Source organism: Rhinolophus sinicus, chromosome 1 (assembly GCF_057876585.1).
Source record: "Rhinolophus sinicus isolate RSI-liver-muscle chromosome 1, RSI-T2T, whole genome shotgun sequence".
NCBI lineage: Eukaryota > Metazoa > Chordata > Mammalia > Chiroptera > Rhinolophidae > Rhinolophus > Rhinolophus sinicus.
The window spans coordinates 190,594,446-190,611,726 of record NC_142501.1 but is presented as its reverse complement, the minus strand read 5'-3'; the positions used below and the strand labels follow the sequence as shown (position 1 = coordinate 190,611,726).

The window sequence follows — 17,281 nt, the reverse complement described above, 5'->3', positions numbered from 1 at the left end:
GCCAGCAGCACATTAATGAGTCTTCAAAAGTACCTGGTCACTTGTAAAGGGCATTAGGATCCCAGGGGAGGTAAGAAACTCTGTGCCACACTTGTGAAGTACACCCCTGTTCAAAACTGCAACTGATAGACCTTTTGTACTGATTTGGCCTGCACATAAGATCTATAAAAGTAAACATCGTCATATTGATGTAATAGCATTGGTAGATGACTCTCTAAAAGAAGGGAACACACACAAATTACATTCAGAGACTAATACTGAAAGGAAATTAAGAATTAACTATTGGGCAGCCGGTTGGCTCAGTTGGTTAGAGCATGATGCTCTTAACAAGGTTGCCGGTTCGATCCCCACATGGGCCACTGTGAGCTGCGCCCTCCACAACTAGATTGAGACAACTACCTGACTTGGGGCTGATGGGTCCTGGAAAAACACACTTAAAATGCATACAAGTTTAAAAAAAAAAAAAGAATTAACTACCATCCCTAGTATAATACAAACATTTACCCTCATGGCATTCTAACTGTAGAGGTAACTATGTCTATTCAATCAAATGTTATTAATACCACTATACACAACCGAAGTCATGCTAGGACAGCATATTTCATCATTCTTCCACAGACATCAGACAATTTAATAGTGTTCTTGGAAGAATAGATCATATAGCATAGAAACAGGTGGTACACCACTGTAAGGCGTTCTTTGTCTCTGTTGCAGAAAGAGAGCTCCCCTAGGCGGTCACCCAGACAGTTCTGGTTTAGCCTGGTCAGATCCAATGTAGGGGCTTTTGACAGGTCAGGGTGAGTTGCACTGGATCTAAAAGCAAAGACCTTGAAGGCTATTAGACTTGGTATTCAAAGCCTTCTCCATGTAACTCCTCAAAGAATTCACATCCAAGTGAAAGGTAAGCACATTCTTCTCTGTCACATGTTACCATTTCCCAACTACCTCCTCCTGGTAAATTGATATTAAAGACATCTTTGTCATTGAATTTGAACCTTCAGCAAAAGTATATTTGTCACACATTTTTTGATCACTACTTTTACAATAAAGACAAACTAAGTCTTTATAAAATATACTATAGATTAACTTCACAGTTTTCAATTACAAAAAATATTTTTTAAAACAAAACTGAGGGTGGTGAGGTAAAAAGGCTTAAAGAGATGTATTAGCTAATTTCATATTTTGTATCACAGAAAATTATACAATCAACTCTTCTTGTGATTGGAGTTAAAACCTATTGATCTGAGAAGTGTCCGGAAGTCAGTACGACTGCTGAATTAGGTAGTTAAATTATAAAAAGCTTTATTTTAAAACAATAGTAAATTCTTCTTGCAGATACAAATAGGGGCCATTCTTATAATTTTTCAAACTGCGGATGCTTTGTGACATTTCAAAAATAACACCTTAAAATATACCATTCATGTTTCAGAGTAAACAAATACTTTCAAGGAAAAACAAACTATTTCTCAACAGAAATATCATATAGTCCAATTCAAGGTCATTTTCCAAAAAAAATCTTTAAACAGATTAACTGTGCAAGAGATAAATATATTAGTAAATTATGGTATAATTCAATGATAAATTTTAAAAATTGAAAAAATGAAGATTGAAAAATCTTCATTTCGAAAGCATTAGAGGGGTGGCCGGTTAGCTCTGTTGGTTAGAGCGTGGTGCTGGTAGCACCAAGGTTGCCAGTTAGATTCCCGCATGGGCCGCTGTGAGCTGCACCCTCCAATAAAAAACTAATCATTATAGATATATGGAAAATGTGGTATATTAATAAAGATTTATATATAAATTATAGGTGTGGGGGCAAAGACTATATAATAACATGTAAAAATAAAAATAGTTCTATTAGAAAGATGGGATTAAAGGTAACGTTTAAATTTTAAAGTCTTTATTGTTGTAATGTTTCTATAAAAGGAGTTGTTTTGCATGGATATAAATATAGGTTTAGTGAAATAGATTTGGCCAAATTAGTCATTTAATAAGCTACTTAAATCATTTCTTAAATAGGTTTTCTTACACTGTAGCAAAGCTTTTTAACTTCATTAGACAGAATAGGGGAAATAAAGAAAGAGTGAAAAATTACCCTTATGTACACTAAAGAAGAAGAAAAATTGATAAAGCCAAAAGTGCCAAATCTTGTAAAACCAATCTTGTATTACACTTTTCATTTTAATCATAATGAGAAATTAATAGCACACATGGACTTGACTATAACATCTCCCAAATTCAAGCAGAGCAAACACTAAGAAATCTACTGAAAACTAAATATATAAAACATTACTTAGCAATTATTACAATAAATTTCTTTTGAGGTAGATATAAACAACTACCGATATTTACACATTTCTCTTCTGAGCCACATGCATATCGCTCCCTTCACTTAAATTTTCAGATTATGAAAGATTTAAAAATCTAGCTATCCAATTAGAACGTAAGCATTTATGATGGCTTATGTTTTATGTATTACCTAAAGCAGAGATCCAATATGGGTAGAGCTCCTTAGTAAGAAGTGCATCATCGATGTCAGAGAGAAAACTTTTCAACACGTCTGTCACGTCTTCAAGCTGATGTTTTCCAGCCCTCAACTTAAAGCTTCTTGCATCCTTTTTGAAACTTTCCAGGAGTTCATTTATGCGCAAAGGATCACCATTCTTTTGATAGATATATTTGCACCCTAAACCTTTGTTTAAAAAAAAAAAGAAAAAGCAGGTTATATGGGAAAAAAGTCTAAAACAAAAATCCACTTGGATATCTTAACAATAGAACAAATTTTTGTGTTGGGACGATGAGTGAGATGAAATCATTATCCAAGAGTTGCTATAACATGCATGAAGGGAAAAGTGTTGTCCCCTAATTTTAGTATTTAAAATGTAAACCTGATGAATTATTCTACCCTCACTTTAGCAAGACCCCAGTCAGCCCTTCCCCCAGTTTTTCATAGTATTGTTTGCAAACGTTTTTTTATAGCAAGTGCCCTATTTTCACTTAGTCCCCCAGAATACAAACTTGCCTCCAATTTCACTGACAAAACTGAGGTTCTTTGGTATACATTTCCTCAATCCTCTGCCCTCATATTTATATATTAATTTCTGTCTGCTCCTACCTTCACCTTCTTCTAGATGCAGAACTGGGTAATCCCCTTTTCAAAGTTATTGACTCATCAAGTGCCCCATATAAAAGCCAAGGAACAGGAGTGATCAGTAGTAGAAGGACAGGAGTGGTGGTGATGGTGGTGGTGACTACAAAGGCAATGATTCAAAAACAAAAGTCCTCCTTGCCCCTCTCAGGTCTCTTTTCTCTTCCTTCCAAAACCAAGCTGAGTTTCCTATATGTTTTGTTTCTACCACCTCACATCCTTGTTAATTCTTTCACCACACAATCTTGCTTCTGTACCCAATTCCCACTCTCTTAGGAGTACTTTCATCAAGAATATCAATGATCTTTGTATCTATGAGTGCATTTCTGTTTTGTTTATTTTGTTCTTTGGATTCCACATGTAAGTGAAATGCTGCAGCTGTCTTTCTCTCTGACATACTCCACTCAGCACAACACCCTCTAGGTCCATCCATCCAAACAAAACAGAAACAAACTCATAGATACAGAGAACATTTTGGTGTTTGCCAGAGGGGAGGAGGATTGAGGGGGTGGGTGAAAAAAGGAAAGGGATTAAGAAGTGCAAATTGGTTGTCACAGAATAGTCACGGGGACATAGGGTATAGCACAAGGAATACAGCCAATAATATTGTAGTAACTATGTATGGTGCCAGATGGGTACTAGACTTATCGGGGTGATAGTTGAGAGAGGGGTTGAGAGACAGGGTGAAAAAGGTGAAGGGATTAAAAAGTACAAATTGGTAGTTATAAAATAGTCATGGGGACGTAAATTAATGCATAGGGAATCTGGTCAATAATATGGTGATAACCATATAGTGCCAGGTAGTACTAGCCTAGTCAGGGGGATCACTTCTTAAATTATATAAATGTCTAATCATATGCTGCATGCCTGAAATTAATATAAAATAATATTGAATGTCAACTACAATTGAAAAATTTTAAAAAGGGGGGAAAGGTGAAGGGGAATAAGAGTTTCAAATGTCCAGGCATAAAACGAGTAAGTCATGGGAATGTAACGTACAGCATGGGGAATATAGTCAATAATATTGTGATAGTGTGGTGTCAGATGGTTGCTGGGCTTATAGTGATCACTTTTTTAGTAATATAAATGCTGAACAACTATGGTGTACACCTGAATCTGATATAATGTTGTATGTTAGCTTTATTTTTAAATAAAAAATCTTATAAAAAAAGAATATCAATGAAATTCTCTTTTCTAGATGCTTTTCAGTTTTTATCTAATGAGAATCCCCTGCACTCTTTGACACTCCAAACAGATCCCTGTTAAAATTATTTTAATCCCAGGGCTTTTATGGCATTATGAGATTGTATCTTTTTTCCCCATTCCTCTATGGCTATTCTTCCAGTCTTCTATTTATTCCACTCATCTAATATTTACTAATGACTGCAGGAGTCCATCTCCAATTACCTTCTCTTCTCCCCTCCCCTACAAAACTCTCTGGGTGAACCCAGCTAACCTCATCGCTTCAACTGCCACATATATATTTTCACTCAGGTTTTAATTCTCAGATTTCAAACACACACACACACACACACACACACACACACACACACATTCAATAAACATATACAATATACATGCAACACACACACACACACACACACACACACACACACACACACACCCCATACTTATACATATGGACGAAGCAAAATAACCTAAGAGGAATTAATTCTCCTACCTCATTCATTAGCTCACCTCCCAATCCCAACATATTCTTTATCTTGTTCCTCGATCTCAATATACAACATGGCCTGCTCCCCAATCCCGTCCAAGTCAGAACCATTCTTTCTCACCTCATGAAACAAAAATACTGTGTCACACAGATTTGCATCATGACCTCACTCTCAAACTTTCCCCTTCTTTCCATCCCACATGCTGTTCTTTTGTACACTCGGTTCCTCACCACGTTGTCACAGCTCCTGGCTGCTATTCGTGTGCAACCCTTCAGTGTGTCTCAGCAATGATGACAGTGTGATCTAAGATATATACAGGCCCACTGGTGTTATCAACATACCTACAAACCTGGGTACCACCCTCTCCCTGCCTAGAAGGCAAGTCTGAGGATGTTATTACAATATATAAGACCCTACACAGACTGGCCTAACCCACCTGCCTTTTGTATCTATCCCCTCTTCTCACACCAAGTGGCCACATTTAACTACACAGAGTTCCCTGAACAGACAATGCTGCTCATGATGCTGCACATGGGCACACACTGTTTCCTCCTCTTCATTCTAACTGGCTCCTGTGTTCTCTTAAAACTCATGGTAAGTACTATGCCTCACCCATGAAGCCCTCCATGATCACCCCACTCTGGGTGACACTTACACCCACACACATGGAAGGACGTCTGTACCAACCCCAGAACCTCTCTACCATAGAATTTTGGACACTTGAGATATTAACTGTCAGCCCACTTGCGTGTCTTTAACCCACAAATATGTAAACTCCTAGAGGCCAAGGGTCATGCTTATTCTCTGTATACAGCAGCTACACACTGCCTAGAAGAACCCAGTTGGTGTTCAATAAATGACCACTTAATGCAAGAATAAGCAAATTGGACAAAGAAAAACCAAAATCCATTGTGACGAAGTTTCTGAGACATTATGCTCCTGGTTGAGTGAATTTCTAATAGCTGGTACTCAAATAAGTTAACTTAATGTGAATTTGAACATAATTTTGCTTACATAAATAATTTTCCCCGAGAACTAACTACTGTGACTCATTTAAAATATTTCAATTCTAAAAATTATACCATGGACTTGGTCAAGTTCAAATCTTGGCACAATGAGTGTACACACACACACACACACACACACACACACATACATCTGCATCCTGTAATCACTGGGCATGTTCTGAGTTCATATTAAATTTTCCATTCCATATGTGTTGATGACATTGGGGTTTTCCCCATGTTCTGCTCATTAAAAAACAAAATGAAATAGTATCTTTCATTGGCTTTATGACTTTAATATGCAAGTTAATGTACCTTGTGTTAGAGATACAAAGTAGTTATAATGTATGAAATTTAGCTGAAAACAATCTAATGCTTAATTATTTTAAATTCAAATAAATACCACAAAGACACTTCTGATTCCCCTCGAGAAACTTTAAATTGGATACATTGGAGTTAGTCAATTTATTTTAATCACTTGTCAGCTTCAGAAAGAATCCATGACATTACAAAACTAACGTGATGTGAAAATCCCCAATGAGGTTATGCTCTTGCCAAAACATAATATGCATGTAATTCATTTATACCTGTGAAATGCGAGTGCTACAACACTGGACAACTAATATATGAAGATAACCTTCTTTCTCTCCATTATTCAAATAAAAAGATGGTTACAGCTGATAAGGAAAACATAAGCATGCTATCATAGAAGGAACTTCATAGAGTAATCCCCGCATAATGTGATAGTTACAGTAGAAATATAATTCAAACACAAGAAATCTATTAATGATAGTTGCACTTCGATTACTTATGAAATAAGTAAAACACTTAAAACAGCACCCTTCTTGGAAGAGATTAATATGCACGTTATAAATTTCCAAATATTATTTTCTTCATAGAATTTTTTATTCCGATATTTTGTTGCATATCAGTTTATTGTCAGTTGTCAGGCTGGAACACATGATTCATGGGTTTGTCCAGCTTTTTACTCCCACTTCTGTATATCTAGTACCCAGATCAGCGGCTGGCATACAACGGACTCTCAATAAATAAGTAACAAACTAATAACACAATGTTTTACTGCAGCTCTCTCACTGATCATACCTTCTTTTCAAATTGAAAACACCCAAAGACATTTCTAATTTCAGGAGAACAAAAAACGTTAACACATTCTAAAACAGCAGATCAATCATTTTACTCTTTTTATCTACAGATTAAAAGACAGAAACATTTTTATATTAAAACTATAGTTAAGAAATGTCTACCTTTTAGAGTATTAAGGAAATCTATAGCAGAAAGAAAGAGTTTGAAGAAATCGTAGTAAATGGAACATAAACATGAAAATAAAGGCATACTTCCACTTTCCAGGCATATCTAAAATACTATTATAGCATATTAAAAGGAAGCTGGACGATGGAGATATCAAGTTGTTCTTACCTATGAACCGTTCAAAAAATATCTGTTACAATTAAGAAACTATTATAATAACCATGATTCTTAATATACACATATGACCAACAGCATGATGAGTGAAGTACACACACACATACACCTTTGGATGCACAAAAAAAGTAAATTCTTTTACATATTGCCCCATGGTTTAACACTTCTAAAAATACATGCTTAGGCAGCACACTGCATCCCCCTAGACTATACTGTAGGTTTGTAACATCTGAAAAAGAGAGCCGTTAATTTACTTTATACACATTTTATAATATAGATTCGTTCAATACCTTATTTATACTTTTATGCAGATAAAGGAAGAAGGAAATGGTCAAAGTACATTACATAATTTCAATGAATTTTATTGGGAGAAGGAATAGCATGTAAATGAACAGCGACTATGTTTTTATTATTCAGTGATGTACTTACACATATAAAGAGCTCTTATTCAGTCCAATGGAGGTACCACTTAAAAATTGTAAGAATGATACTATGAGTTCTGGGGGTTGAATAAAAACTGTGATACTTACCATACTGTGTAACAAATGCTATACAGCTGTTCACGATAATGGGAACGTCGTTTTTGCTGAGCTGCTGATCTTGTAATGCATTGCCATCTGTACCTGCTGCTTTTTCAATTGCAGTATGCCAGACTGTGAAATCCAACTTCGTATGTCCATGGATGTATAATGTTCTGTAAAGTTTAAAAAGCATTTCAAATTATAATTTTGCTTTAAAAAAAAAATTCTTACTTCTGGATAGATGATCCTTAAATCCATATACATGTGATCTTGTCTCACCCATAAGAAGAAACACCTTCTGTCTACCACTAGTTTCCACGCAATCCCTCTTTTGCCTGTACAGTCACATCTCTCCACAAAGTAGAGAAACTTCTCTGAAGTTGTGGTCTCTCCTCCTTTCATTTCCAACCCCTTTTATTCTTCCTGAATAACATAACGGAAACTTTTCTGGCAAGAATCACCAGTGATTCCTAAAGGATATTTTGGGCTGTATTTTTCAAGATTTTAGAACTGATGATTTCATTTCTTAAACACAAAGGGGGGGGGGGAAGAGGGAAGGAGGGAGGAGGGGGAGGGAAAGAATGAGGTGGGGGAACCCACCCAATTTCATTTGGCTTGATAGCACACTTCTTGCTGGCTTTTCCTCCTATCTTTCTGGTCAGTTTCTTTCCCAAACTCACTTTCTCTTTCTGAAAATGAAGGTGTAACCTCAGCGACCTCATGCACTCCAAGGACTTTCCAGTGGTTTCATCCCTCGAGTATCAATTGATAACTCGCAAATCCCTATCTCCAGGCTATAACTTTGTCTCACAGACAAGATCTCCGTGTGATCAAAAAGCAAGAGAAGAGCACAGCTAAGACAGGGAGAAATTCAATCCCTGTCTGAACTCAAATTTTAGCTCTGAGTTTACTTCCTTTGTGACCTTGGACAAGTTATCAACCCTGTTTGGGCCTCAGGTTCCTCACTGGCACGATGAAAATAATAACAGTACCTACCTTCACACTTGAAAAATGTAATATTGACAACTGAGTAATGAACCATAAGACTAACTGATATTAATTCTGGGACACCTTCACACCTTAGTGTGCCACAGGCATCTCAAACCTTTCTGCCTCCTCATACCAAGCTGGTACTACGATTCTCCACTCATCCCACCAGGAATTTAGGATTAACTGTAGATTGGTCGCTCGCACTCCACCTCGTCACTTCCACATGAGCTCAGTCACAAAATTCTGTTCGTCCAGTTCCCTGACATATTCATTCTGCCTCCTACTCGTTCCAACACTGCCTTCTTTCAGGTCCTTATATTGCTCCCTGAGGTCACTAAAACCCCTCTGAATAGAACTTCTTTCCCAGTTCTCCACCTCTCTAACCCCTTCTCCTCAGGGCTGCCAGAATGATATTTCTAAAATGCAAAGCTAACAAGACAAACAAATGAGAAACAAAAACTCAGAGACACAGACAACAGTTTGTGGTTACCAGAGGGTAAGGGGGGTGGGGGGTGGGAGATGAGGGTAAGGGGGATCAAATATATGATGATGGAAGGAGAACTGACTCTGGGTGGTAAACACACAATGGGATTTATAGATGATGTAATACAGAATTATACATCTGAAATCTAAGTAATTTTACTAACAATTGTCACCCCAATAAATTAAAAAAAACGAAAATGTAAAGCTAATGGCATCACTTTTGGATTACTGTTCTTCTATAGCTCTGAAGTTTTCAAGATTGAAAGGCATTCATGATCTGGCCCTCTATTTCCCCTTTAACTTTGCCTTTCCCCTCCACTTATGACATACTAAAATAATGACATCTCCTTCTCTTTGTGATAAATATTTTCTGCTCTTTGCCTGGCAACCCCACCTCTTCCTGCGAGCGTACTCCAGGGACCTTCCGTGACACTCTCCCTGAGTCCCTCCTATGCTTAGTGTGTAACAGGTGCTCCTTCTTAACCCCGAGTGGCCACTCTGCCCTCCATGAAACCATCTGTGAATATTTTAGCTGCTGAACCCCAAACTTTGCTCAGGTGAGCAAGGAAAGCATTCCAGTATCTCTAGTCATGAGCACAGAGCCTGGCATTTAGTGGGTAAGTCATCAAGTCCTATTACAAGATACAAAAAGATTAGAAACACCAGTTCCATTAATCACCAACATATTTAGTATATTTATACCAAAGTAAAACTATTTAATCTCGATTCCAAACTATGAGAGGCCTACTTTGGATTCAACCCAAAGAGACAGGAACAGGCTCAGCCACGTGAACTCTGGGTTGCTATTATTTTGTTTTGATATTCCTCAAAATTCACTGGCCTTAATTTTTTTAAAAATACAAAAGTCCTCCTTTTTTCCCCTTTGGTTTCCTTTCCTGAAATGCTCCTCTCAGAGGACAAAGCTGCTCGCACCTCAGCATCCTCACTGCTACCATCTTCTAAACTTGCTGTAACTGCTAGTACTTCACTGACGTCCACACCTGTAATCTTCATCGCTTGCTTTCTGACGTCTTTATCTATTGTTTATATTTTCTACACTACTCCAGCAGCCCTGACCTTCGGGTTTTGTAATTTTTTTTTTAAAGAATTCTGACACTCTAATATTCCTGACATGCTTTAAGCCTTTCCGTTTATCTAACATCATCTTTAGCTCAAAAGCATTCTATGGCTGGTGTATTTGTCTGAATGAAACTGTATAGCTCAGATAATTTCCCTGAAAACGATCAAGCCGCTACAGTATCAGACCTAGCAAAAATTATGTCTTGCTAAATTTAGGAGTTTAGGGAAAGAGAAAATGTTAACTTTGAGTCTTAGTTGTTTTTTTAACCTGATGATTAAGCTCTAAATTTGATATAAAATATTTGAAGCTGTTTGCTTTTAAACAAACAACTACAATGGGTATTTCAGCAAGCAGTAAAAGAAATCCAAAATGCAATGCCCCTCCTACAATACTAGTATAATCATTCCATTAACTGTGAATGTTCCAAACTTCAAACTTTCTTTCTAGTCAGAAGAAATGCCATGATGGCAAGTTTAGCTGTCTCCTTGTGAACTAGTGAGGGGTAGAACGAGCAATGACAAGCTAACTCCTGAGTCAACCTGTCAAAGACTGAGTCCTAAAATATATCATCTAGTGCAGCAGATGTTTGACATTTAACTGCATCATGCATCCGTTCAACTTTCCTCTCTGATGCTTATCTAAACTCTGTGCACATTGAACACAGCATCAAAAGATATTTTCAACACAAAGGCTGATGGAGTTTGTGATTTCAAGTATTATGAAACAATGATTTTACATTTCTGGTTAAGAATTCCAAAGAAACATTCATTTACATCTTGAAAATCTGAAAAGTTATTTTGAAGAACTCTAATTACAGAGAGAATGAATCTAATTGTCCATTCCCCAAGCATAAATGTTAAAGGGAACATCAAAGCCATGTAAAGAAGCATCCCTATATCCTATAATGAATCAAGACAGTTCAATAAGACCCAGAAACCAAGTCCCAGGACTAATATAAAAACAATGTTTTCAAAATTGCAATATAATAACCAGTCTACTGACAAGAACCAGAACTGTCTTCACAAATAATAGAACCAATAAATTTGACTGCATAAAAAATAAATTCACTTATATAACTAAATATCACTTTAAACACAAGTAAAAAGCAAATAACAGACCCACAAATATGACTTAAAAAATAATATCCTAAGCATTTATACAAAAATAAAAACACCAAGTCTTCTAGTATAAGTCAGCATTTGGCCAAAAAATACTTTAGTTGTCTTTAATATCTGAAAGACATTTTTGCTAAATAGAGTATTCTAAGTTAACAGCTGCTGGTTTGGTTATTTTTTTTTCTTTTTCTTTTTCTTTTGGGGGGGGGGTGTTCTTTCTTTTTTCCCCAGCACTTTTAAAGGATTTCATTATGCCATCTTCTGGTTTACATGGTTTCTGAAAAGACAGTCTCATGTTTGGCCCCTATATCTAATGTATCTTTTCCTTTAGGGCTTTTCAATTATTTTTCCCCTCACAGTGGTTTTCAGGCATCCGATTATGATGTGTCTTGATCTGGTTTATCTCTATCGTTCTTGATGTATGTTGATCTTAATACATGTGTGGGTTTACAGTTCTTTCAAATTTAGAAAACACTGGACTACATTTCTTTAAAGCTTTTTTTTTTTTTTTAACTCCATCTTTCTCTTATTTTTGGATTATAATTATACTTCCGTGAAACTGCTTGATATTGTCCCACAGGTCTCTGAGGTTCTGTTGATTTTACTTAGTCTTTTCTTTCTGTGCTTCAGTTTTGATAATTTCCATTGGTGTGCCTTCAAGTTCACTGATCTTTTTTATGTAGTCTACTCTTGCGTTAAGCCGATCCACTGGAATTTTTTCAGATACCATATCCTTGAGTTTTAGAAGTTCCACTTTGTTCTTCTTCTAGTCGTCTACTTTTTTCTCACTATGCTTATATTTTCCTTTACATCTTTGACTATACAGAGGGTGCCAAGAAAATGTACACACATTTTAAGAAAGGTAACCATTAAAATTGTAATACTCAATATAAACTGATAACAAAAGATGAATACAAGTCATGTTTGACTTCTGCAATTACACGAGGTGCTCAAAGTGGTTACCATCAGCATCCAGACACTTCTGATTACAGCGAACTACTGCTTGAGTAATGTTGACCAAAGTGTCCACCTATAATCATTTTTTTGGGCACCCCTGGTATTTATAATATTTAAAAATCACTGTTTAGATTCTTTACTAATTCCCTTATCTTTCTCATTTCTGAGTCAGTTCCTATCCACTGATTTGTAGCTTTTCCACATCACTAGTAACTTTAACCATATGCTAGACATTGTGAGTGTTAAATTGAGTGTCAAGATTGTGTTGTCTTCCTTTAGAGTGTTGATGTTTGTTTTGGTATCATCTGCCTGTTTGACCCAGGCAACTAAATTACTTGTGGAAGAGCTGATCCTATAGAGGTCTATTTTTTAAGCTTAGTCAGGTAGAAATAGAGCATCCTTTACTCTAGTGCTGGTTTGGCCTGGATACTATGGATGTACTTTTCTGGGGTCTTTACTAACGGCCTATGTGTTTAATGAGGTATAACATGGCTGGGTGGAAATTGAACATACTCGAACACTGTCTAAGCTCTGGGAATTGTTCAGCTCATTTGAGTACCACCATGCGAGTTGTTTCTGTCTGGCCTCTTAAGAGTTTCACCCTGCAAATATGCAGATTAGTAGGGAACCAAAGATGGAAGTGAACTCCTATGAAGATTTCTGAAACTCTTTCACCACATAGCTCCTTAACCTGCAAATGTCAGCGACTACAGATTCCCTGAACTCCTCTCTACCTCGTCGACATAGCAAAACCATCACATGCTGCTTGAATCTCTTCATTCCATCCTATCAACTGAAAAGTGCCTACCGATAGGAAACCAAGGGGATCGTAAACCTTACTTCATTTGTTTCCCTTCTCTCCATGATCACAGTCCTGGAATGCTTATTGTCCCAAAGCCTGAAAACAGTTTGTTTCACATATTTTGCCCAGTTTTCTAGTTGTTTGAACTGACATGGTATGTACCAGGCCACTTATTTCTTGATGACCAGAAATGGGAGTATAGTAAATTGTATTCAGTCAATGTTACCATGAAGCACCCTCATTTTAGTTTTTATAGAGAGATACAGTATTTCCCCCACAGCTCCAGATAAGAAACTCTGGAATTTGGGGCAGAAATAAGCAAATAAATAAGAAAATGTGCACATACAGAGACTGTGTCACAAGAATAATCCAGTAGAAAACATTATTTTAAATAGCTTGTTTCTTCTGCAGATAACAGTTGAGTAAAAAGTGTCCAGGCACCTGATTCCCTGAGAAAAGCAAAGGCTCCAGTTTTTCAGCCTCATCTTTATGTACTATTAAGCAATTACCTATAGGAAGGTGAGGGACTGCCCTGCTTCAGGCTGCTCAAAACCTTTTAATGGTGTTCCACCAGCTGCAGAATGAATTCAAATTCTCATTTTTAAAAGAGTTTTTGAATGCCCTTTAAAAAAAAAAAAAAAATCTTCTGTACGCTTGTAAAGGGCCTGCAATCCTTTCCAGACAAGGCAAGTTGTTATTTAAATGTAACTGATAATACTCAAATGGCATCAATCTATCTTCTAAGCCCATTGGTTCATGCTTCCTCCTCAAGAACTTAAGGTTCAACCCAACCTGAACTGAATCCATTCCCTAGTCCATCTTATTTCTCTGAACCTATCATTTCTACCTCTTAGAATACCTTAATCTCTCAGGCCCCTCATTTTTTCCTACTGAAATTCTACCTAGGAATTACAGATCCAGTTAAAAACACTTCTCTTAAAAGAAAAAGAAAAATTATCCTGTTCTCATGTATCAATCTAGAAGTAATCTTCTCAATCTTTTGTGTTATTTTTCATGTACCTCATTTGTTTGTAAGCTTACATTTTAGTGTATAAAAGGGACTTTAGATTGATTGAAATAAACTTTAAAATCCACCTTTTGTTAAACAGCCATGCATTCCCTTTATTATAATTCTCTTTAACAAAAAAAATCACTTTATAAATTTGAATACTCTTTTTTTGCAAAACCTGGGCGTGGTGAGAGAGAGAATCTCTTGCTTACACTGGCAACATTCAGATTAAACCATCTCTTTGAATTAAATCATCAGAAAGTTACAAAAGCAGTCAAGCTGACATTGTGGGCAATTGGCTACTGTTTAATCTGCAATTACATGCACAATTTAGAAACCACTTTAAGATAATTCACCCTCCAGAGTATTGCTAACATATCAGCTGCTATAAAACACAATTCAAGAAGGGGAAAACATCACATGTTGAAAGTTGATATAAAATAAGAATCTTAAATTTAGGGTGTTAATCTCCTAAATTGAGAAAAGTTATCCATTTCACAGTAGTGGAACATATTCATAAAATGTTTATTCCCCAGTGTTAGCTTCTTTATGTCTGGGATTTGCAATTAAAACTGAATGCAGGGCCGGCCTGGTGGCTCAGATGGTTGCAGCGCCATGCTCCTAATGCCAGGGTCACCGGTTCGATTCCAACATAGGCCAGTGAGCTGCGCCCTCTAAAGCTAAGATTGTGAACAACAGCTCTCCCTGGAGCTGGACAGCCGTGAGCAGTCGGAGGTTGGCATGAGCTGCCATGAGCTGTCGCGGTTGCTGAGTGCTCCCGCGGGCTACCGTGTGCCACTGTGAGCAGCCGGCAGCCAGCGTGAGCATTCAGAAGCTGGCGAGAACTGCTGTGAGCTGCTGTGAGCAGCCGGCCGACGACTGGCGACCAACTGCCTCAGCCAGGGGAAGCACAAGGCTCATAATACCAGCATGGGCCAGGGAGCTGTGTCTTACACAACTAGACTGAGAAACAACGGCTTGAACCAGAGTGGGAGGAGGGGAGGTGGAAGAAGGGGGGAAAAAATCAACTGAATGGAGTCAGGGTTGAGAGTCATTAAGTGCATTCATTATGCTTTACCATAGGTCAACCAAGGAATCTGAAAACTACATCCAAAAAGCCATGCCAGTCTTTTCTACTTCTGGTAACACAGCTGAATGATTTATTCATACTTATTGTATTAGGTTGGTGCAAAAGTAATTGCAGTTTTTGCAATTATTTTTAACATTTTAAACTGCAATTACTCTTGCATCAACCTAATATTTATTGTAACCAACAAGCTTTCAGTAAAAGTTACTAACAGGTGTCTTTGACAAATGGGTGTGCAGCTACAGAATGTGAAGATGGTGAACACAGTAGCTTATTTATCATAGAGAGATGTACAGAGAGTGTGGGCTAAAGTGAAGAAATAATTTTCAAACGTTAAAAAAAAGGATGATGTAATCTATACAACATTCCAGTGAAGGTGGATATATAACTGACTGTCCAGGAAAATGCCTTCTGACCTTGTGATGCAGAAAATTCACTAACAATAGATATTTAAAAACATGATTTTTTTTTCACATATAGAAATCCTGACTGAGCCATAAAAGAAAAGCACAGGTTCCAGTCCCAATAACGGCATCAAATAGCATGCCAAAAACCCTTAAGTGTAATCAAGAAACCTCTGTTTTCCAAAATAATAATTTTTAAAGTATACAAAGAATACACATTAAAGCGACACCATCTGGAACACCTTCTGCTTAGAGCTTTTTAGAGCAAAAATGCTGCGTGTGGAAAATATTATTGCAATATTTTTCTGTCTAAAGACACCCATGCTATGCATATAGAGAAAATTACCATGAAGATTAAAATATATATCTAAATAGTAACTATATTCCGTGGATGATTATCAATTTTTGAACTTTTCCAATTCAGAGGGTTCTTCCTCTTTCTTGCCTTTAAGGAACATTAATGTATTTTAGCACTTTAATCAAAGGTAGACAAGGACATGGAAAAGATGTGAAATTAATTCATTAAATTTATTGATAAATTGCAATTCTGGTTTCAGCGTTTACTAGCAAAAAAATAAAAAAAGGTTAAAACTTACAGCTGGTTGCTTTCTTGCTCTTTCAATTATTCACTATCTCTATATGCCATCAACATGAATAATTGGAAGTTGTTTTATTTCCTAAAGCCACAACTGTATCTGTCATTGACAAGTCTAACACAATCTACTTTCGCTTATAGTCATTATTTCCCAGGGGGATAATAGATCAAAAGAGTTGACAAAGAGAGCAAGGCAATGAAATTCTCTTATTTGGACATGGTATTACAACAGCTCTTAAACAATCACAACTATAATTAATGGGCTTTTTTGAGTAATTGAAGAGAAGTATGTATTCCCTATCTTGGTAAATGATACAACCATTCATAACTTTACCCAGGCCAAAAGCTCAGAAGTCATCCTTATCTCCTAGTTCACAAAGAATTAACACCATTAAATTGGTGTCTCTCAACAACCTACCACCAGATCTAGAAAGCTACCAACACCCAAAAGCATCCATCAATTTCTCCTTTCTTCCTCTTACAATTGAGACCATGCTCTGCTTATCCTTTCTCTTATACCTTTAACGACTCCCTCTTTGTGTCTCTTTCCCATTAAAATTTAAAGTTGAATAAGTTCAGGCCATCTAAAACAACAAAAACAAACAAACAAAAAAAAAACAAAACCCCTGCACACATATTTCCTTCCTGGGTCAAATCTCGTCTACCTTGCTGATCCTATTAACCTCCAGACATCCTTGACAAACTGTCCTCACCAGCTGTTTCAATTTACTCAATTCCCAGCCTTAATCTAATCCGGTTTCTGCTTTATCACTTCTGCTCTCCTCAAAGTCACCAGGTGAAGTCTGCATCACTTATCTAATGGAGTATCTGTCCTCATCAGGCAGACCTGACACTTTTGACTATTTTTTCCTTCTGGAAGCACTCTCTTTCTAGGCTCTGTGACACACTCTCCCTTGGTTTCTTGCCTCACTCCCTGGATAAATTAGCTTAATATTCCAGGACAGCTCT

At 36.9% G+C, this 17,281-nt stretch overlaps 1 protein-coding gene across 2 annotated transcripts in view; it reads right to left on the bottom strand.

Annotated features, from left to right (window-relative positions):
- The window catches only part of ARAP2 (ArfGAP with RhoGAP domain, ankyrin repeat and PH domain 2), a 186,826-nt gene that overhangs the window by 68,058 nt on the left and 101,487 nt on the right, over positions 1-17,281 (bottom strand). For both annotated transcript variants that reach the window (XM_088792544.1, XM_088792541.1), the window contains exons 20-21: positions 7,799-7,962; positions 2,483-2,689 (exon numbers count right to left, since the gene is read on the bottom strand). In XM_088792544.1, coding sequence (XP_088648670.1) covers positions 2,483-2,689; positions 7,799-7,962 — 371 coding nt within the window. The remainder of the gene's footprint in view (positions 1-2,482; positions 2,690-7,798; positions 7,963-17,281) is intronic.